Genomic DNA, 24,313 nt, shown 5'->3' on the forward strand with positions numbered 1-24,313 from the left:
AATAGGTCAAATATGGAGTTCGTTAATTGGAAAACTTGCTTAACTTTCCCATGCAGCCCAGTTTTACTTATTTGTCTATGTTATAGCCCAAAGGTACCATTCACATTAATATATCCTGCGTCTCAATGCATGTAATGAAGCTTCATTTAGTGTATTTTTAGTAAGTAAAACCTACTGTGTAAATCACCCTGGGGGTGGGGGCTTGGAATGTATGATATGTGCTAGATAACCAAAGTATTGTCATCAGTAGCCAATAATAAAGACAAAGAAGACATCAAGGCAACACCTCATAGATTAAAACTAATGCAGCAAACTAGAAATGGTGACATATCCCGTGAAGTTCAAACCTGAAAAAGACTGATGTAATTTGCTATTAAAGACATAGAGGTTTATATCATTTTTAATGAAGGAAATTGTACACCAAGTTTTCTGTTATTTGTTCGCTAGAAATACTGTACGCCCAATGTTGTTTATGTCTCAGCTGCAGTTGTTCGCTGTCTCACTTGCCCGCTGGAGGTGTTCGCCGGCCCGAGAGACACTCGTACCATAACAAAACATGACATTAAATCGGGTTTTTCATGTCGGCCGATTGAAGGTAAATGGTTGTGATTTACAGCATGGGAAATATAATTCACTTGGCTGCCTTTCCAGAAGATGTATCATGACTTCAAGTACGAAATATGTGACAAAGAAAGGTAAATATTTAACAATTATCAGTACTAATGATAAAGAAACTTTTTTTTTTTAGTCGTAGGTATTTATCATGTGATGGGAGGAGGACATATGAAAAGATACTCAGGTCTAAAGTGATTTACTGATCTGGTTTGGATTAATAGATCAAGTTCAAAATAGAAACGAAAAGTGGAATAACCCAGGACAACACATTCCCGGGTCAACCGGCAGGCCATATAGCACACAAGGATTTTTACTTTCATTGCTCTGCTTAGCTTATGGATTGGCTGATCTTCCAATAGAATAGTTGTTATTATTTCTGAGATATCTTGAAAGTTTTGTCACGTCTAGCAAAAGCGATTTAAGGATTGTTTTGAAATGATGACTCGGACTACAAATCATCTTTTATTGTTTTATTGTCACTGTTTTCGTTATTTTCATTTACTAATCGTGCAAGTGTTATGATGATTATGTTTTGTTTTTAGGCGATGCGAAAATGCATGATTTTATTTGTTTGAAAATTGAAAGGGGAAGAAAACATTTTTGGAGCATGCCCAACCTTAGTTGATACAAGTACTTTTAGGGATTTGAATAATTCACAGGAAGTCGTTTAATCAATATCCAGGCTACTCATGCTGCTAAAGTGATACATGTCTGCTCTTGATCAAACCTGAATGCATGAGTATTTATTCTCATGTTCATAACTCTGGCTAATGCTGCAAGTTATCTCAGTGCATATATATATATATATATATATATATATATATATATATATATATATATATATATATGTATATATATATATATGTTGGAAAGGATCACAATTTTGCACATGATCAAGATATTCCTATGAGTCCATGGGGAAAATGAAACACGAAAAGTTCCCAAGTGCACTTTCGTGTAATAATCACATCATCAGGGGAGACACAAGAGGAATATAACAGTCAGTTGATATACATCAAAGAGACGAAGCTAGGACACCATTTGGTAAACATGTGATTGGACAATCACATGTTTACCAAATGGCGTCCTAGCTTCGTCTCTTCGATGTATATCAACTGACTTTTATATTCCTCTTGTGTCTCCCCTGATGATGTGATTATTACACGAAAGTGCACTTGGGAACTTTTCGTGTTTCATTTTCCCTGTGGACTCATAGGAATATATATATATATATATATATATATATATATATATATATATATATATATATATATATATATATATATATATTATTTTTTTATATCATTTTGCTTTGTCGCTGTCTCCCGCGTTTGCGAGGTAGCGCAAGGAAACAGACGAAAGAAATGGCCCAACCCACCCCCATACACATGTATATACATACATGTCCACACACGCAAATATACATACCAATACATCTCAATGTACACATATATATACACACACAGACACATACATATACCCATGCACACAATTCACACTGTCTGCCTTTATTCATTCCCATCGCCACTTCGCCACACATGGAATACCATCCCCCTCCCCCCTCATGTGTGCGAGGTAGCGCTAGGAAAAGACAACAAAGGCCCCATTTGTTCACACTCAGTGTCTAGCTGTCATGCAATAATGCCCGAAACCACAGCTCCCTTTCCACATCCAGGCCCCACACAACTTTCCATGGTTTACCCCAGATGCTTCACATGCCCTGATTCAATCCACTGACAGCACGTCAACCCCAGTATACCACATCGATCCAATTCACTCTATTCCTTGCCCGCCTTTCACCCTCCTGCATGTTCAGGCCCCGATCACTCAAAATCTTTTTCACTCCATCTTTCCACCTCCAATTTGGTCTCCCACTTCTCCTCGTTCCCTCCACCTCTGACACATATATCCTCTTGGTCAATCTTTCCTCACTCATTCTCTCCATGTGCCCAGACCATTTCAAAACACCCTCTTCTGCTCTCTCTACCACGCTCTTTTTATTTCCACACATCTCTCTTACCCTTACATTACTTACTCGATCAAACCACCTCACACCACACATTGTCCTCAAACATCTCATTTCCAGCACATCCACCCTCCTGCGCACAACTCTATCCATAGCCCACGCCTCGCAACCATACAACATTGTTGGAACCACTATTCCTTCAAACATACCCATTTTTGCTTTCCGAGATAATGTTCTCGACTTCCACACATTCTTCAAGGCTCCCAGGATTTTCACCCCCTCCCCCACCCTATGATTCACTTCTGCTTCCATGGTTCCATCCGCTGCCAGATCCACTCCCAGATATCTAAAACACATCCAGGCCCCACAGAAACTTTCCATGGTTTACCCCAGACGCTTCACATGCCCTGATTCAATCCACTGACAGCACGTCGACCCCAGTATACCACATCGATCCAATTCACTCTATTCCTTGCCCGCCTTTCACCCTCCTGCATGTTCAGGCCCCGATCACTCAAAATCTTTTTCACTCCATCTTTCCACCTCCAATTTGGTCTCCCACTTCTCCTCGTTCCCTCCACCTCTGACACATATATCCTCTTGGTCAATCTTTCCTCACTCATTCTCTCCATGTGCCCAGACCATTTCAAAACACCCTCTTCTGCTCTCTCAACCACGCTCTTTTTATTTCCACACATCTCTCTTACCCTTACATTACTTACTCGATCAAACCACCTCACACCACACATTGTCCTCAAACATCTCATTTCCAGCACATCCACCCTCCTGCGCACAACTCTATCCATAGCCCACGCCTCGCAACCATACAACATTGTTGGAACCACTATTCCTTCAAACATACCCATTTTTGCTTTCCAAGATAATGTTCTCGACTTCCACACATTCTTCAAGGCTCCCAGGATTTTCACCCCCTCCCCCACCCTATGATTCACTTCTGCTTCCATGGTTCCATCCGCTGCCAGATCCACTCCCAGATATCTAAAACACATCCAGGCCCCACAGAAACTTTCCATGGTTTACCCCAGACGCTTCACATGCCCTGATTCAATCCATTGACAGCACGTCGACCCCGGTATACCACATCGATCCAATTCACTCTGTTCCTTGCCCGCCTTTCACCCTCCTGCATGTTCAGGCCCCGACCACTCAAAATCTTTTTCACTCCATCTTTCCACCTCCAATTTGGTCTCCCACTTCTCCTCGTTCCCTCCACCTCCGACACATATATCCTGTCGGTCAATCTTTCCTCACTCATTCTCTCCATGTGCCCAAACCATTTCAAAACACCCTCTTCTGCTCTCTCAACCATGCTCTTTTTATTTCCACACATCTCTCTTACCCTCATATTACTTACTCGATCAAACCACCTCACACCACATATTGTCCTCAAACATCTCATTTCCAGCACATCCACCCTCCTACACACAACTCTATCCATAGCCCACGCCTCGCAATCATACAACATTGTTGGAACCACTATTCCTTCAAACATACCCATTTTTGCTTTCTGAGATAATGTTCTCGACTTCCACACATTCTTCAAGGCTCCCAGGATTTTCGCCCCTCCCCCACCCTATGATTCACTTCCGCTTCCATGGTTCCATCCGCTGCCAGATCCACTCCCAGATATCTAAAACACTTTACTTCCTCCAGTTTTTCTCCATTCAAACTTACCTCCCAGTTGACTTGTCCCTCAACCCTACTGTACCTAATAACCTTGCTTTTCTTCACATTTACTCTCAGCTTTCTTCTTTCATACACTTTACCAAACTCAGTCACCAGCTTTTGCAGTTTCTCACTCGAATCAGCCACCAGCACTATCATCAGCAAACAACAACTGACTCACTTCCCAAGCTCTCTCATTAACAACACACTGCATACTTGCCCCTTTCTCCAAAACTCTTCCATTCACCTCCCTAACAACCCCATCCATAAATATATTATACATCCACGGAGACATCATGCACCCTTGCCGCAAACCGACATTAACTGATAACCAATCACTTTCTTCTCTTCCTACTCGTACACATGCCTTACATCACTGCTTCTAACAACTTGTTTCCCACTCCATATATTCCTATGAGTCCACGGGGAAAATTGAAACACAATAAGTTCCCAAGAGCACTTGCGTGTAATAATCACATCATCAAGGGAGATACAAGAAAGAAATATAAGTCATCTGATATGCAACAAAGAGGCGTAGCTAGGATGCCATTTGGTAAGCACGTGATTGCCCAAGACAGACAATGAGTGTATCATAAACTTATTATGTGGACAAGAAGGGGAATTGTTTACTAATGTTGTCAACAGTACCTGCCAATGAAAAAAGCATGAGGGGGGGGCTGTACACAACCATCAAGGATAAACATGCATTTCATTTCCAATGCCTCCACCATTTTCTGTTCTTTTGCATTTAGGGCCCCTTGTGACAAAAGTACTTCCAAACATACCACACATCTCACTACATATGCCTGGCATACCTCATATACCTGACAGCAGAGCAGTGTAACTTAACCCTTTATCAAAGATTACCTTGAGTCTGCAATTTGATGGTGGCTGTTGGTTGCTGTAGGATCATTGTTTTTAGCACTGTGCCAAAGTTTAAATTGGAGGGCACGTTTTATTGGTATATAGAGATGCTTTATGTCACAAAAAGCTGCAAGTTGCACTGGAAAAATTTCTAGAATGTCAGTTTCTCATGTAAGATGAAGAGGGAAGGTTTATTCCAGTTATTTACACTTGTACACCCTGTGTTCATTAGTATCTAATCACTTCCCTTAGAATAGAAACCTGATGGTACTAATAGAAGGTATGTTCCTTGCAGATCTCTCACAGCCTCTTGCATCAAGCTATAAACCAAGTGAAGTCGAGCGTGACTGGTACCCCTGGTGGGAACATCGAGGCTTCTTTCGGAAAAATGGAAGCCAAGAGAAATTTGTTATGGTTTTACCCCCACCCAATGTAACTGGGAGTCTTCACCTAGGTCATGCTCTCACTTGCGCAATACAGGATGCCATTGCTAGATGGTTTGTCCCATTAGTTATTTTGTCTTGTTGCCGTACTTTACTAATTTTTATACATGTATTTATATATTCATGCATACTTTGTGTACGTTGAAATGATTTAGTGTTGTATCTTGTGTACTTTAACTGCTTATCATTTTTCAAAAACATAATGACAATCATTCTCCAAGGCATCAGATGCAAGGACATGAAGTTATCTGGGTGCCAGGATGTGACCATGCAGGTATTGCGACACAAGTCGTTGTTGAACGATACCTTTGGGCCAAAGAGAATATCACAAAGCACCAAGCAGGTAGAGAAAGGTAAGAATTAGTCTATTATCACTTTTCCCCGCCATGTGAAATATAGTTTAGTAAGCATGTGAAAAGGGTTTGGAATTATGAATGTATACAATGAAGTCTTAAAAACCAAGCTGTTCTGACGTTGACTTATTATTACTATATATATGGGAAGATCAGAGTGGAGCGAAACTTATACATGCTTTATAGATTTTAAAAGTGACACAGTAAACCTGTACCATTTCATGCGCATTTTCAAAGAAATCTTAGAATTAGCAAATTGATGCCAGTGTAGTAGGAGGTGAATATTGGAAAAGGTGGAAGATTTATTTCAAAATTATTCCCTGGGTTTTCCATCATGCATAGTATATAGTATTGTGAGATTCCTTTTCTGCATACGTTATTCCAATATGACTGCATCATTTCATAGAGTTCAGTACACGTATTTGAAACATTTTTCTCTATCAATGTCATGAGTTTTAGTTTAGTCTTTGAATTACAGTTGAAATATACTTGAAAGACTAATAACATGAGTGTAACAAGATTTTGGAGTACCAGAAAAATTTATCTCAAGTATTCTCATTTAATGAGTTTATTGTTCCTTAGTTTATACTTCAGAGAATGGATTGATATGATCACTCTCAACAACAGATTAATTATGACTAATAGCAGATTTTACCTGGTGAATTCAGGTTATTGTCTTTAGTATTTATTATCATTAGTTTCAGTAATGAAAGACAATTTGAATCTTTTATTGTAAGAAAAGAAAAGAGTACCTCATTGGATGCCAGAATGTGTTGTTACATCTCAAGGCAGATACAAGTGCTGATAACTTTACATTACTTGTATTCTGACTGTATTCAGTTGCATTAGAGGAGTAAGAGTGGGAAGGTACTAAATTTATAAATCTTCTCAGATTTGTTAATGAAATATGGAAGTGGAAGGATGAGAAGGGTGCATTGATATACGATCAGATGAAGAGACTTGGCACTTCACTTGACTGGAATAGAGCTGTATTTACCATGGATGCTGTAAGTATTATTGTATGTGCTTAACCCTTCCAGGGTTTCTTTAAAGAGCACTATTCCCCTTAGCAAAATTAGCAAAATTAATGCAATTAACATTAATTACTTAATATATTTATGGAAGTTCAATTTTATTGAAGTCAGGGTATGTCAAGCCTGTAGAGCCATTGATATTACAGTAATCATTGTAAAAGTGAACAGGTTGTTAGATACCAAAGGCTTGAATGTAATATTAATAGGAACTAGATAGCGTGCTAAATGGCACAGCTACCAGTTGTTGAAGTATCTGAACAATGTAATAGTAGAAAAGATATTGGATGTTTGATGATAGGTCTGTCTATTTCTTAATGTTTTCTTTGACTATTTTTTTCTTTTAGCTTGAGGTGGAAATATCTGGGATTTTCGGGGTAAAAACATTGATATGAATGTAGAGAGGGGCTTTGAATGGTACACTGATAGTATGAGAGAATGAAAATGGTCCCACATTGTGTGTTTATTTCTCAGAAAGCCTTTGTTAATGATACATCATGTACTGTTTATTAGATTGTGTCAGCAATCCTAGTAGATGGTAGTTGGTAGGCAGTCAACAACCAGGGAGATATATTACTAGTACTACCTTTTGGATATCAGGAGGGTTAGTGACAGCTGCTTAGTGAGGTAGCACTTCAGTTGTTGGCAAGTTGCACTCCTCTAATCCAGATAGCTGTCTTTTCTTTCTGCCTCACTCACACATGGACCACTGGCATTCTATCCTTAAACATACGGTCTCTCCTTGTCATACCTAACACTTGACAATGCTAACTCACACACCTCATTCTTAGTAACTCTAGATTTTCCTGCAATGAGTACTATGTGCAGCCCCTGCCTTTTGGCTAAATGATAGAAGCAGTAGACAGAGGTAGTAGGTAGAAACACTTAGGCAGGAGCATTAGGTAGAAATAGTAGGAAGGAGTATCAGATAGGATTCATCAGAAGGAACTTTAGGAAGGGGCCTCTACAAACAGTGCACTAGAGTTGCCCTATGCCAGTTACCTGTTTAGGGGGAGGCACTAAAGGCTAAGAAGTAGCACAAGTTCACTCATTATGGAGACTATTGCCGTGGCCACCCCTCTTGAGGGAGTTCCAGATGGAACAGGTGTCAGAGATATAGATAGATAGATAGATCAGCAGTCCAACTCTTTAGGAATTCGAGTGTGAATAGCACATATGAAGAATTGAAATGATTCAGAACCCATTCTAACAGCAGATCTGTGGGCTGTAATGGATATCTTAGAGGGAAGTACATGTTATTAATACAGAGCATACAGAAAAATCTTACATCATTAATCATTTCATTTGGAGTATGATCCTAAGGTACAGTAATCATAATCCCCTTCATATCAAATGATAGGTGCTAAAGAACTTTGCCACCAAATGGTAATACTGCAAGAGAGAAGTCAAATTCAGTGAGACTGTATCATGGTCAGCATGTGGAAAGAAGTACAGCGTCATCAAGGATCTTAGCTCAGTGGAACCCATCTTATGCTGTTCCTACATAGGGCACAGCCTTAAAAGTTGCAGGAGCCCAGTAGAAGAGTCCCTGGGTTTCATAGTGATGATAATTTTCAGATGATTTAAATCTGCTGGAAAAATGCCATCACCACTTGGTGTCATACTATGATACTGCATTGATTGAAAAATTATCTTTTAATCCAGCTCGGAATTATGAAAAGGGTATAGCATTTACATGTTCATTTTAGATATCATTGATATCACTAATTGTTACAGTGGATTGTAGAATTTAGGAGGACTGTATGTGATGTGAAGTATTTTTAGAAACTGAATCAGTGGACATTCCCCAGTCTAATAGGTGCAGTAAGAATAAACCATCATTACTTATGAACCTGCTAGTCTTCTGGTACGCTCCCAAGAGTTTTTGAGAAATGTAGATTCAATGTGGCATCATTTTCAACATCTCTGTTGCCATCATCAATCCCATAGGGTTGTAATGCATGATTTACATTATATTTTTAAGTTATGTATGGTTCTTTGAGTAACAGTTCTTTTTGATATGATCTCTGAAAAGCGTTCTTATGAAATTTCAGGATTTTGAAAAAAATATTTACCGAGTGAACCATATGATGTAAGTGTTTGAAAATAAATTAACATTAAACCCAGTAAAGATAGTGGAAGACATGTTCAGGCTGTATATGATTTTGTATCTGTCTTGTGAACTTATGTGGAGTGATTATGAAAAAGTTTCAAGAAGAACTGAAATACCATAAGAAAAATGTTTTTTCAGCACATGAGTGAATCTGTCAATGAAGCCTTCATTCAGCTGTATGATTCTGGTTTAGTGTACAGAAAATATGCTCTTGTCAACTGGTGCTGCAGTTTACAATCTGCAATCTCAGACATAGAAGTTGAGCACTTGCATTTAACGGGCCCAACTGAACTAAATATTCCAGGATATGAAGAGCCTGTAACATTTGGGAAGATGTATGACTTTGCCTATAAAGTCAGCGATTCAGGTTTGTTTATATAGTTCTTTTTTGCTGATTTACTGGATTGATCTTTGGCAAACCATATATATCTGCTATTTATATCATTCCAAATATTTTTTATTTTCTGTATAACCCATCATTATCATTCCATTACACCCACCTGTCTCAGTCTTTCCACTTTTGTTGTCTCCATAATTCATTGAAATATACATTCCTGAACTTTAAATCTCTCCTTTGGTATCATACCTTTATCTTTGAACAGCACATTTATCCAGTGTGCTGTTCTAGGTATCCTACAGTCTTGTAACTAATGCCTGTCCTTTAAACATTTCAACTTTATTTATATTTTTTCTGCATTGTCATCATGTTTTCTTGCCACTTCATGTTTGGTCTTTCCATACACATTTTGTGAACCTGTTCAGATATACTCTTAGATTAAGGGACATCCTTGCCTGAGAACTCTGTCTCTTTGCTCCATGGTCAACCTTAAAAGATACTAGTGTACCTTCAAATCAGTTGAATATTTATTGAGTATCATCAAAAATTTATCCATCCCCAGGTAATTATCACACTAGATGTAGAACATGTCATTCTTCCCAACTCTACCTAGTACATCGATTAACTGTTAATTGATTTGTGTCCAGGAATCTTGTAAAGCAAAAATGCTACTTCTCAGTAAAACAAGGTTCTCTTAGTGCTGACACTATGTACTCTCCTGAAGGATTATACTAAATTAGAATTATACCTTTTAGCAAGATACTTTTTAACCTTGTTTTCATTGTTTTTCTACAAACACATTCTATATAAGTTTGCTCGATTTTAGATAGATTAATCTTTTTGATATTTTTAGTTTCATAGAGTATGGGACCACCCATCTGGGTAATGGAAGATGGTAAGCCAGTGAGAAATAGATTAATGATAGGTGTAAATGAAAGCAGTCAGATCATCATTATCAGTTCCTTAGCTTGTGGCTTTAAGAGAAATAGTTCCCACATCATGCAGCCATTTGTTCATATGTACCTATATCTTCAGCTTTCTTGTTGCTGGCTTTGCTGAATAGTGATTGGTTGTGAGTTGACTTTGCAAATAGTGATTGATTGTGAGTTGACATTGCAAATAGTGATTGATTGTGAGTTGACTTTGCAAGATTACTAATTATCCATTGATTCAGGCCTGGAGGTTAGTTATGGAATTAAGTAATACCTCTACATGTATTTATGTCCATAACTTCAGTTTATGAGTGTATATCATGTCATTATCCTTGGGATTAGGGGAGAAAGAACACTTCCCACATATCCCGTGCGTCATAGAAGGCGACTAAAAGGGGAGGGAGTGGGGGGCTGGAAATCCTCCCCTCCAATTTTTACTTTTCCAAAAGAAGGAACAGAGAAGGGGGCCAAGTGGGGATTTTCTGTCTTAGGCTCAGTCCTCTGTTCTTAACGCTACCTCACTATAATGCAGGAAATGGTGAATATGTATGAAAAAGAATCATCAGTCATATTAAGGCATGTTGAATTGATCAAATATTCATCAGTTCTGAGTCCAGAAGGTGTTTTAGATAAGAGTTGATTTTGAATGAACCAGTAACTTTATTCATTTTATCAACCCTCATCCCCACTTTGAAGTTGCATTGAATCATGCATCTGTTTGTTGTGTGTGATTGAAGTGAATTCAATTGCAGTCGAACCTGTTTAACTATTCTGATGATTATGTCTTCCCCTTAAGTTTTTACTTTTCCAAAAGAAGAACAGAGAAGGTGGCCAAGTGGGAATTTTCCATCTTAGGCTCAGTCCTCTGTTCTTAACGCTACCTCGCTAACGCAGGAAATGGTGAATATGTATGAAAAAATCATGAGTCATACTAAGGCATGTTGGTGTGTGATCAAATATTCATCAGTTCTGAGTGTAGAAGATATTTTAGATAAGGGTTGATTTTGAATGAACCAGTAACTTCATTCGTTTCATCAACCCTCAGCCCCTCTTTGAAGATGCATTGAATTATGCATCTTTTTGTTGTGTGTGATTGAGGTAAATTCGATTGCACTCTAACCAAATATAGCACTTCTGCTTATTATATCAAGCTCTGGCTGAAATGGGTCATAGATTATGCATCAGTCCCCACATCCATATGTTGCCCCAAACTATTTCAAATCACTTGCATTACAAAATTATGTTGGATTTTCATTTTGCTTGGTGAAATTGCTCTTTTCATTTGTCCTCAGCTTAAGGCCTGATGATTTTGCAATACAGTTGTATGTCTTCAAATATTCAAAATCTGAAATTTAGTTTCCAGTCATTAGATTTGCTGATTAACACTGGATTGTGATCGAAGCTGGTGAGGTTACTCATTTTGTTAACCAGCATATCATGGTTTTAGATAAAACAACTTTGTTTGGCTACCTACTTCCAACAATGTTGAAAATCTAGTGATCACCAGATTTCTATATCGTACTAAAGTTTCATAAAAATTTTTAAAAATTACTGACTTTGTTATTCTAAACGAACTCAAAGGCGTTCAATCAAACATATATATTGACAATTCTGTGTACATTTCAAACTGGTTTATGATCACTAGCTTTATTGAATCACATTAGATATTGTAAATGTGCTATAATGTAGCACAGAGATTCCCCTACTTATGAATAGGTATCTAGACCCTCTTCTAAAGTTTAATTGTTTCATAAATCAGAAAATACAAAGAAGGATCATTTACTTTTTATACCTAACTAATATTGTATTTGATATTGCATCATGAATGAAATATAGCTAATAAACATTATATCAAGCAATATGAAATGAAAAAATTGCACATTTAAGTAATTCTAAGTTTGTGAGTATAAGTAATCAATTACATGTTGGACTAGAATTCGAATATTGTCTTTTGGAGCTTGTTCATGTGTATGAGTGTTCATAAGATGGATGTTTGTAAGCCAGAGTTCCCTGTAATGAAATATGGGTGTCTGGTTTTAATAACCATGCATGGCTGGTTTGGTATTCATTATGGCCTTCAAAAGGCATTAAACCTACTGTTACTTAACACCATATTGGTGCAATTTTAGAAAGATATTGGTTATTGCACAAAAGATGTTTTTTGGAGGGAAAGTCTCAGTATTGTGAATTAGAATTTTAATGTGAAGGCTAAGGGAATACTACCATACATTTTTTCAATTTGATATTTTGAGTTTGAACATTATTCCCTCTTGAACTCTATATTGCTTTCTAGATGAGGAACTTGTGATTTGCACAACACGTCCAGAAACTATGATCGGAGACACAGCAGTGATGGTTCATCCAGAGGATCGTCGGTACATCCATCTTCACGGCAAACATGTCATCCACCCTTTCCGCAATGAAATGATACCTGTGATTGTTGATCCCAAGTTGATTCCCAGTTTGGCACAGGTATTGGTTAAGATACATTCTTTGAGTATTATGATCACTAACTATATTTCATGTGCCGTGTCCTGCTTTACTGCAGGTTAGTTTCATTGAATCTGCCTAACCAACTCTGCCCCTGAATTTAACACAGATGTGGAGGTGAGCTTTCATGAACTTTTGCAAGATTAATCAGTCACTCAGAAATGAAACTGTCAAAACAAAGTGATCATTTCATTCCCTAAGATGGCTGACCACTTGAAGTCCGCCAATCGGGGTCAGTCCTTGTCCCACGTTATTCCCTGAAATATATCATATTTTTCTTTTGTTTGCACATTTATACATGACTTATAATGCATTCACATCTGAGTTTTTTGCAATTAGCCAGTGCAGTCTGTTCATGAATTTTTCTTTTTAGATTTTGTGGTATTTACATAATATTGTTTCTTCTTTCAGTTTTTTGCTTTTTCACTTGCTAATCCTTTACATCATGAACTAGCAAATTGTATGTCTGAGCTGATCATGTTGTAGGAAAGTATTGTGTAAGATTTCGTCCACATACTTGGCATATGGGTCCAAATCCAACTGACTTGATCTGACGTGATGCAGTGCTTTGTAGCTCGTAGGTCTTCTTACTTGCAGCTAGCTTTCACATTGTTTCTGTTAAGTCTGTCTCTATCTATACCATCGTCTCAGTTGGAGGCTGCACCTGTTCTTTTAGTAATTTCCTAGACAGTGTTCAAATGAATTTAGTGTTATTATATCGACTTTGATATCCAGTCTTGTTACCATTATTTTGTTTAACCCTATTGTTTATTCCCAACACCTGTCTGGATGACTCCCTCCCTTTGCATATTTTTCTTTCCATATCCCTTCTTATTTATAGTTTTCCTTCCACATATTAGTTACAGCTTTTCAGATGAACTTTATAGAAGTATCTCCTTTTGTCCCAACTAATACCTTAGAAAGATGCTACTTAGAAAGATGAATATTATGATTGCAGATTTTCTATAGATAGGTTGCCTCTTTACTTTCAAATATTTCTTTAGTTTGCAGCTTAATTCTACAAATGTTTATACATTCTTATCTCCTCATTAAGAATTTTCATATAAATACAGTTCTTTTCTTTAGGGCTGTGTATTCTTATTCTTGTTTTAGAACTGTAGAGTACCAAACAGTTGTGCAAAAGGTTTCCCCCTTATAACTTTTTTTTTGAAAGATACTCTGTCTCTGCCATTGTGTTTGGATGAGTGACCTCCAACACGTATGAGCAGAAAAAGTCACATTAGTGACTCATTTTTTATGTGGTGAAAACTTGGATATTATTGCTCTCCCCAAAACCATGGACATTATTTTACAATGGTGATGTGGTAAACTTGGTGCTGTTTGGTGGGTCAGCTTAGTATCATTCTGTCCTAGTTATTAGATGGTTTGTAAGCCTTCTCAAGATTTGTTTGTTTCCTTTTAAAAATGACTTGAAGCACACCCCACCTTCATTAAACTAAAGCTCTAGTATGTATAGTATATGCATTGTCAATGTATGGAAAGCTGTGTTAGTTATTTACAGCCAAATGGGACATCAGAGGTAGTCTCATGTGTAAAGTACTTCTGTGTCAGAAAAATATTTTACCCCTGTTGTAAAAAGTTACCAAAAATATTAGGAATTTGAACTGGCAGTTGACTTAACAAAAAGTGTAAAGGCAGATTAACAACAGGTATGAAATACTGAATCAGAGTTATAAAAGCAGGTTCAGTTCCTTGAGTTTGGGACATCATTTAATCAAATTCCTTTACATTCCATTATCAGGTGTTGTGAAGGTGACCCCAGGTCATAGCCAAGAGGACTACATTGTGGGACAAAGACATGGTCTTCCACAACTCACTATCTTTGATGAACAGGGGAGATTGACAGATATCGTTCCAAAATTTAAGGTGATCTGCTTTCTCCTTTTGTAATGATAATGCCTACATATCAGTTTACTGGTAAGTTGTTTGGGAGAGTAATGATTGAGGGGATGGAAACACATAACAGAGCATCAAACTGGGCAGGACCACTGTGGTCTCAGAAGGGGTAGATGATGTGTGGATCAGGTGTTTGTTTTAAAGAATGTGTGTGAGAAATAGTTAAAGAAACAGAAGGATTTGGATGTGGTATTTATGCTTATTGTGAAAGCAGATTTCTTGTGGGAAGGTGTTAAGAATATATGGTGTTGGAGGAAAGTTGCTAAAAGCAGTGAGAAGTTTTTATCTTGGATGTAAGGCATTTGTATGAGTAGGAAAAGAGGAGAGTATGAAGGTTGCTCTGTAGCATGAATGTGTGATGTCACCATGGGTGTTTAACTTGTTTATGGATGGGGTGTTAAGAGAGGTAAATGCAAGAGTCTTGGAGATATGAGTGAGTATGCAGTGGGATGAGGGGGCCTGGGAGGTGAGTCGATTGTTTTTTGCTGATGGTACCACTGGTGACAGATTCAAGTGAGAAACTGCAGAAGTTGGATCACTGAGTTTGGAGGAATGTGCGAAAGGAGGAAGTTGAGGAAATGTGAATAAAGGGAAGGTTATTATGTTTAGCATGATAGAGGAACAGATTAGATGAAGTGTGAATCTGAATGGAGAGAAATTGGAGGAGTGAAGAGTTTTAGATATCTGGGAGTGGACATGGTGGCAAATGGAACCATGGAAGCAGAAGTTAGTCATAGGGTGTGTGAGGGGATGAAGGTTCTGGGAGAATTGAAGAATGTGTAGGAATGAGAGGTTATTATCTGAGGTGAAAATGGTAGGTAGTAGTTGGTAAGCAGCCACCAACCAGGGAGACATATTACTGATATTACCCGCCTGGGTATTGGGAGAGTTAGTGATGGCTGTGTAGTGAGCCAGTACTTCAGTGATTGTCAAGTTGCATTCCTTTGACTTAGGTATCTGTATTATCTTTATGCCACACTCACATATAGACTGCTTGTATTTTGTCCACAAATATACAATCTCACCTTGTCACAAATAGCAGTTTACAACACTTCAATTCATTACTCAATCTTCGCAATCTAGATTTTCTTACTGTGAGCACTTTGCACAATCCCTGCCTTTTTGCAAAATAGTGGGAGCAATAGATAGAAGTAGTGGGTAGGAATGTTAGACATGAGCTTTATATAGAAACATTGGATAGAAGTAGTAGGTAATAGCATTAGCTAGGAACATTAGGTAGAAGTAGTAGGTTGTAACATTAGGCAGGAATTTAGGTAGAAGCAGGTGTCAGAGTATTAGGTATGAGCCTCAGAAAACATTGTGCTAGAGTTATCTTCAGCCAGTGGCCTGTTAGCCTCTCAAAACACTGTGCTAGAGTTTTCCCATGCCAGTGGCCTGTTAAGGGGGAGACACTAAAGGCTAGGAAGCAGCACTGGAGTTCAACAGTTGTGGACTCTTTTGTCATGGCCACCCCCTTGAGGGAGTTCTCAAGGGGAATGGGTGTCAGAGATATAGATAGATAGTGAAAATGATTATGCGTGAAGGTATAGTAGTTCTAACAATGTTATATGGATGCAAGGCATGGGTCATAGATGAGGATGTGCAAGAGAGGGTGGGTGTGTTGGAAATTAAATGTTTTAGGACAATATGTGATGTGAGGTGGTTTGACCAAGTAAGTTATAAAAGGGGAAGAGAGAGGTGTTGTAATAAAAGTGTGTGGTAAAGAGAGCTTAGGAGGGTATGCTGAAATGGTTTGGTTTGAGGTGATTTGATCGAGTAAGTAATAAAAGGGTGAGAGAGGGGTGTGAGAACAAAAAGATTTTGGTTGAGAGAGCTGAACATGGTGTTCAAAAATGGTTTGGACATATGGAGAGAATGAGTGAAGAAAGATTGACAAAGAGGATATATGAGAAAGGGGAGACCAAATTGGAGATGGAAGGATGAATCGAAAAAAATTTTGAGTGATTGGGGCATGAACATGCAGGAGGTTGAAAGACATGCAAGGGATAGAGTGAATTGGAATGATGGAGTGTACAGGGGTCAATGTGCTGTCAGTTGACTGAATCAGGGGAAACTATAGAAATGTCTCTGGGGACTGTATGGATAGAGAGCTGTATGTTTCAGTGCATTGCACATGACAGCTAGAGCATGGATGGGGGCGAATGTGGCATTTTATTGTCTGTTCCTGGCACTACCTCACAAATGTGGGAACTGGCTATCAAGTATGAAAAAAATTAGCTTAATAGAATGTTTTGCTTTCCTAGCTTTTGAAAATAGAAATTTACTTACAGTATTAATTGGATGTTAATATTCATGAGTTAGCTTTTTATTGGGATTTTTAAAATCCTTTCACATTGTTTAGCATAATACATTGTCAGATGTAACTTTTTTGGCCCATGCTGGACAGCTTTGCCCAAAAATATCTGTGAAAATGCTGCCCCTCAGCATGACATTGACAGCTTTTGTCCATCATTACTTTCATCATTACTTGTTGACGTAAAACCACCTTACCGTACTTTTAACCGCCCAAGCTTCTCCAGCACACTACCTGCAGCTACTGTACCACTATGTAGGACAAAGCTGTATATATGTATAACGTTAAATGGTTTTGATATTTTCTAGCAAAACTCAAAACGTATCCTCATACCCCGTAATGTCAAAGAATAAATTTTTGTAGAAACTGCAAATTGGTGACCTTTGGAGTTTTAGGTAATGCATATATTTGTTTCTTATTTATTCAGAACCTTCCAAGATTCATGGCAAGACAAGAAGTTATAGAAGCACTCAATGAGCTGGGACTTTATCGAGGTTTTAGGGCTCACCCAATGATGGTACCATGCTGTAGTCGAACCAAAGATATTATTGAGCCTATGTTGAAACCTCAGTGGTAAGAATTTTATTGATATTGTAGAGCTTTATGGTATGAGCAGATAATTAATTCATTATTAATATTGTATTGATATTATCTGAATTAGATTTTCCATCTATCTAATAAGTGGTTTCCCATTTTGCATAAGGCACTTGGCATCCCTGCCCTTTTCCCTAGTTTTGTTAGAAAGATAAGAAAATTAGTCTGAATAATGGCAAAATATCATGTAGAAAATATAAGATACCTTTTAACACCTACAGAACAATAAAAAGCATAAAACCTTAATATGATATTGTCTGTACACTGTGAAAATAGTCACAAACTCACCCTAGGTGAGGACAAGGAAAGATTTGGCATTATTGTGTAATTTCTTGCATTCCCCGACTGACAAACAAATCAACTTTTCTAAAGGCCCACGGAGGCCTGTATTGCACATGTACACTACCATAAGTTTTATAAAACTTACCTAAACAACTATGAAATAGTAAAAAAGAAACCAAAGTCAACTTGCTGTAAGGCTGGTCCTGGTTGGTGCTGGTGGGGTTGGGCTTAGACACATATGCAGTAAATCTCTGGACATCCCCTGCACACTTTCAAGGCTAGTATCAGTATTGTATACTCTTAGTGAGTTTATGTTACTCATTACAACAGTGTAAACAATCTGTTGATTTATAACAACTTGGAACTGTAGATATCCTTTAAACATGAGTGATGGAGCAAATGTGTTCCCTGTGGCTAACAAATTATGAATGAAGTCATTCAATCCCATATTATGGCCCTTGGCAGCTTATGATTATCATAGCAACCCCAGTGGCAAGCTTGTAAAAGTGCCAACTTGAAAACCATGAAAGCTTCGTCTTGTATGAATTGGGCAAAAATATGAAATTAATGTCCTGCACAGATTGGGTTAAGTGCATGGAATTTTGCCTTATTGATTGCATAGTTCCCCTGGCCTTTGAACATGAAATAGTATTTTTTTTTTAGAAAATGATATATACTTAATTATATTCACTATCTTCAGCTCATTTTCATTATATGGTACTGATTGAGTACATACATGTTTGTGGTCAGAGGACTTGCAAATTATGAGCAAGTTGATTTGCTTGTATATTAGGAGCAATAGGTAGAAACATTTAGGTGGGAGTTTTAGGTAGGTTAAAACATTAGAGAGAAGTAGTTGGTAGGAACAGTATCCTTTGGAAGCACTGTGCTAGAGTTGCCTTCTACCAATGGCCCGTTACAGATCAGGCACTAAAAGGCAAAGAAGCAGCACTGGAGTTCACCAGTTATGGAAACTCGAATATTGTCATGGCCACCCCCGTGAGGGAGTTCCCAAGAAGAGTGAGCATCAGAGATTTAGATAGACAGATAGTTATGTAACCATTCTACCTTATCTCACATTTGTTTTATCACTTTTATAAGTTCCACATTGTTGTAAATCTGCTTTTTTTGCGAAAGCTTTCATTTACATCTTCTTAACAAGCTTTATAAGTGAAGAGCAAAGAGGTTTTAAGAAGGGGAGGGAATGTGCGGATCAGATTTTTGTAGTGAAGATGATCGTTGAAAAGCATTTAGCAAAAGGTAAGAAGTTGTATTCAGCTCTTATGGATATAGAGAAAGCATATGGCAGAATTGAGTGGAATGCTTTGTGGGATGTGTTAAGGATATATGGTATAAGGGGACAACTGTTGGATGGTATAAAAGCCTTTTATAGAGGAGCAAATGTATGTGTAAGAGTGGATTGAGAGATTAGCAAAAGTTTTGAGATGCATATAGGTGTGAGGCAGGACTGTGCCATTGTACAAAGGCAAAGGGGATAAGAGTGAGTGCTCAAATTACAGTGGTATAAGTTTGTTGAGTATTCCTGGGAAATTATATTGGAGGGTATTGATTGAGAGGGTGAAGGCATGTACAGAGCATCAGATTGGGGAAGAGCAGTGTGGTTTCAGAAGTGGTAGAGGATGTGTGGATCAGGTGTTTGGTTTCAAAAATGTATGTGAGAAATACTTAGAAAAGCGAGTGGATTTGTATGTAGCAATTATGGATCTGGAGAAGGCATATGATAGAGTTGATAGAGATGCTTTGTGGAAGGTATTAAGAATATATGGTGTGGGAGGTAAGTTTTTAGAAGCAGTGAAAAGTTTTTATCGAGGATGTAAGGCATGTGTACGTGTAGGAAGAGAGGAAAGTTATTGGTTCTCAGTGAATGTTGGTTTGCGGCAGGGATGCATGATGTCTCCATGGTTGTTTAATTTGTTTATGGATGGGGTTGTTAGGGAGGGGAATGCAAGAGTTTTGGAAAGAGGGGCAAGTATGCAGTCTGTTGTGGATGAGAGAGCTTGGGAAGTGAGTCAGTTGTTGTTCGCTGATGATACAGCACTAGTGGCTGATTCGGATGAGAAACTGCAGAAGCTGATGACAGAGCTTGGTGAAGTGTGTGAAAGTGGTAAGAAAGATGAAAGCAAAACTAGGGAAAAGGAGTGCAGAGATGGAGTGTGGCAATGAGATATGAGGGAATTTTAGTATTTGGGAGCTACCTTGGGTAAGTGTGTTGATATAGAATAAGAGATAAAGGAGAGAGCAGTACAGGGTAGAAAAGTCATTGGGTCCCTTAATAGAATAATAGAATGAGGTGTAAGTATGGAAGTGACAAGAGGATTAAGGGACAGCATAGTCCTCCCAACCCTGACCTATGCATGGACATGGAATGAGGCACAAAGGCCAAGAATCCAGGCTTTGGAAATGAGCTATTTGAGAAGAGCATTTGGTGTAATTGGATGGAATGAAGAAAGAAATGAAAGGATGTATGAGAGATGTGGTATGGCAAGGAATGCAAAGGGAGTGAATTATGGAGTGGTAGAATGGGTGGAACATAATACTTTGAGGTGGTTTAGGCATGTGGAAAGAATGCAAGATTGTGAGTTTACAAGGGGAGTGTATGATAGTACAGTTAAAGGAGTTGATGTGAGTGGAAGACCACCTGTAACGTGACAAATGGGGTGGAGGAATACTGGAAGGAGAGAAACAGAGGAGGAATGCGTGGAATGGTGTATGCAAGGGAGGCATGTAAAGACGGGGATAAGTGGAGTCTCTTTTGCTGTGGCCACCCCTCGATGGGAGTTCCCAGAGGGAATGAGCGTAGGAGATATAGATGGATAGAAAGATTGAAAAATTATGGAGAGAGAGAAAGGGATACATACTTATACTTATACATACTTAGACATACATGTAAACATTGATATGCATACACACATAAAAATTACCCAAAAATTATCATATTCATCTGTAATCATAAAATTGTAGTGCCTGAAACCTTTTGTCCTTTGAGGATAGCCACTGTGAACTTGAAAGATTTTCTCATTAATATAAATTGTTTATTCTACTCTGCTATTTCTCCTGAGGTAGTTATGATTGTTTATTCAGTGATTTATGATGTTACATCAGTAGAACCTTTATTGCAAAATGATTTGGGCCTGTTAGGTGGAATAAAGTGATTAGCAAATAATGAGTACATCTTTATCCTCAGGTTCATTAGATGCAGTGATATGGCTACAGACGCTATCAATGCTGTTAGAAAAGGTGATTTACAGATCCATCCTGAGAGTTACAGACGAGTTTGGTATGAATGGTTAGAAAACATCAATGATTGGTGTGTATCTCGGCAGCTTTGGTGGGGCCACCAAATTCCTGTTTATTGTGTATGCTCTGACAACCAGGAGTTCTGGATTGCAGCACGATCTCAAGAAGAGGCAAAAATGAAAATTATTGAAAAAGAAGGTGGGTTTTACTGCACTTGCAGGATACTTACTGAGTTTTCTGCCTATTAAAAGCAGCAAGGCTCTGGGACAGAAACCCAAAGAACTCTTTGATGGATGAGCCATTCCTAGAGATTATTCCCGTGAATGAATAAGTCACAGGAAGGAAAGAAAAAAGTTATTGGGTTTCCTCTTTGTTGATGGTAATTTTTTAGTTGTAAATTGCTAGCTTTGATGTGCTATAAGAGTGTGATAATGATTGTAGAGAGAATATTATATATAAACTGCAGTACATTTGAAAAAGCGATTTATAAAGATATTAATGCTTCGTAAATTTACAGGAATATCAGAGTCAAGTATTTCATCTGTGCATCAAGATGAAGACGTATTAGACACATGGTTCTCCTCAGCCCTCTTCCCTTTTGCTGTCTTTGGATGGCCACAGAAGTCAGAGGACTTACAGCAGTTTTATCCCACAACCCTCATGGAGACTGGCCATGACATTCTTTTCTTCTGGGTGGCAAGAATGGTTATGTTAGGACTGCACCTGACGAGAGAAATTCCATTTAAGGTATTTTGAGACTTACAAGAAAACTAATTTGTAAAATTAATGATTTATACAGATTTAGACTGCATTACACAGCATATAAGGTTATACACACAGACTTTATTTGAAAAAAAATATGCCATTAAAGATAGTGGTTTATCTCTGGAGATTCAGGAGAAAGAATGATGCCCACGTATTCCCTGCGTGTTGTAGAAGGTGACTAACAGGGGTGGGAGTGGGTGTCTGGAAATCCTTATTTCCTGTATTACTTTTCAAAAGAAAGAACAGAACAAGGGGCCAAGTGAGGATTTTTCCTTTTAAGGCTCTGTCATCTCTTCTTGATGCTACCTTGCTCAAGCAGGAAATGGCAGGCATATATGAAAAAAAAAGATAGAAGTCATCAATCCTTTTGCTTAACAATGATGAATTCATGTTTGTGTTTTTTGAAAAGTGCATGTGGAAGAAATTAAACTTCAAGGTTTTGCTTAACCCTTCCTTGAGGCCAAAAGAAAATCTGTCATGCACATCAGAGGTTAACAAAGGAGAAAACTCCATTGGCTATCAAACCTCATGATATTGAGGTCAGTTGCTAGCCACAAATGAGGTTGACTCCCTTATAATGGGAAATGTGTATCTGATGTATATCTCTTTACATTTGAATTGTGGTTTTACTAGGATGTGCCTGCAGGTGGTTACACGGAGAGTAAGAAGTCTCTTTCAGCAAGACTTTGTCCTGTTCAATGGGCAGCAAAGAGTACAGTCTCCAAGGGAGTCATTTCCTATCTCTTGAGTGGAATGTAGCCTCAGAACTCCAGAGCTCATTTAAAGGGATCATGAGGTAAACAGGTATCATGATAATATATGAATAGTTAGTTTTCTTTTTTTATACCACAGACACACGTTATCACCACACTTCTTGACATTTGAATCCACCCTGTGTATGTGGCCAACTTCCTAAGCACTGCAGAGGTCCCATTGAAGGTGATCCTGTGGCAGCAAGGTGAAATAAGATTGATGAATTTAAAGCATAGATTTGTAGCCACTGTTTATTTTTACTTATACTGGAGGAAGTAAAGTGTTTTAGATATCTGGGAGTGGATCTGACAGCGGATGGAACCATGGAAGTGGAAGTGAATCATAGGGTAGGGGAGGGGGTGAAAATTCTGGGAGCCTTGAAGAATGTTTGGAAGTCGAGAACATTATCTCAGAAAGCAGAAATGGGTATGTTTGAAGGAATAGTGGTTCCAACAATGTTGTATGGCTGCGAGGCGTATAAATATATACATACCTGGCTAACGCGGGAGACAGCAACAAAGCAAAATGAATATATATATATATATATATATATCATGCAGTTAACTTATCCTGCATATGATTTGATTGTTTATTTTTTTGCAGACTGTACTTCTTCATGGTCTGTTGTGTGATGCCCATGGACACAAAATGTCAAAATCTCGTGGAAATGTGATTGACCCCATTGACGTAATTGAAGGAGCTTCTCTGCAAGTATGCATAGTGTTTATATTTACTGTTATATTGTAAAAGAGGAAACAATGTTTGTCACTTATTGATTTACATAATTTATGTAATTATGTACATGTGTATATATGTATATGTCTGTGTGTGTATATATATGTATACGTTGAGAAGTATAGGTATGTATATTTGCGTGTGTGGACGTGTATGTATATACATGTGTATGTGGGTGGGTTGGGCCATTCTTTCGTCTGTTTCCTTCCGCTACCTCGGTAACGCGGGAGACAGCGACAAAGCAAGATGAAAAATAAAAAAAATGAAAATTTATGTGCATTGTATGCACCGATAGAGTACGTTAGGCTTTAGTGAAGTATCTGTTTTATGATATCCTATACAGGTATATTTGAATTGCTACATAAAAAGGAGAATGGTTCAGGGGGAAACATACTTCTTGCAGACAGAACAAAATATCTATGTGATGAACCCATAGTATTTAGACAACTCTCATTCATTTTCATTTTGTGTTTATGTAAGTGAAGCATCTATGTTCTGCATGGAGAGTAGGAAATGATAATATAGATGATATGGCGCAATAGAAGTGTAAATGACGAAATTATAACAAAGAATAATTGATGAAGTTGGTATGAGTAAGAATATGAGAAAATGTGGTGAGAGTGATCAATATATCCCCGAGTTGATTTTATACCAAGATTTTCTTTTATGTTAGTTTGATGTAAATGTAAGAGAATGCAGTTTAGTAGCTTCCTGTTTATCTCACAATTAACAATGTATGCACTGCCAGTGTAACAGAAATGTATGTTTACTAGGAAGAACACTTTTTACATTACCTATCTCATTTCATTCTTAATTTATTTCCTATTGCCATACTTCCCCTGTAGTTCCGCTCTGTAATTGTCAT

At 38.0% G+C, this 24,313-nt stretch overlaps 1 protein-coding gene across 1 annotated transcript in view; it reads left to right on the plus strand.

Moving 5' to 3' along the window:
* The first annotated feature begins 510 nt into the window (after positions 1-510).
* The window catches only part of LOC139756356 (valine--tRNA ligase-like), a 38,375-nt gene continuing 14,572 nt past the window's right edge, over positions 511-24,313 (plus strand). The window contains 12 exon segments of the mRNA XM_071675722.1: positions 511-595; positions 5,427-5,628; positions 5,796-5,927; positions 6,820-6,934; positions 9,210-9,438; positions 12,634-12,786; positions 12,789-12,812; positions 14,593-14,717; positions 17,489-17,634; positions 21,143-21,393; positions 21,713-21,942; positions 23,317-23,424. Coding sequence (XP_071531823.1) covers positions 5,543-5,628; positions 5,796-5,927; positions 6,820-6,934; positions 9,210-9,438; positions 12,634-12,786; positions 12,789-12,812; positions 14,593-14,717; positions 17,489-17,634; positions 21,143-21,393; positions 21,713-21,942; positions 23,317-23,424 — 1,599 coding nt within the window. The 5' untranslated portion in view covers positions 511-595; positions 5,427-5,542.

The sequence above is a fragment of the Panulirus ornatus genome, chromosome 21 (genome assembly GCF_036320965.1).
Source record: "Panulirus ornatus isolate Po-2019 chromosome 21, ASM3632096v1, whole genome shotgun sequence".
In the NCBI taxonomy this organism is placed as follows: Eukaryota; Metazoa; Arthropoda; class Malacostraca; order Decapoda; family Palinuridae; genus Panulirus; species Panulirus ornatus.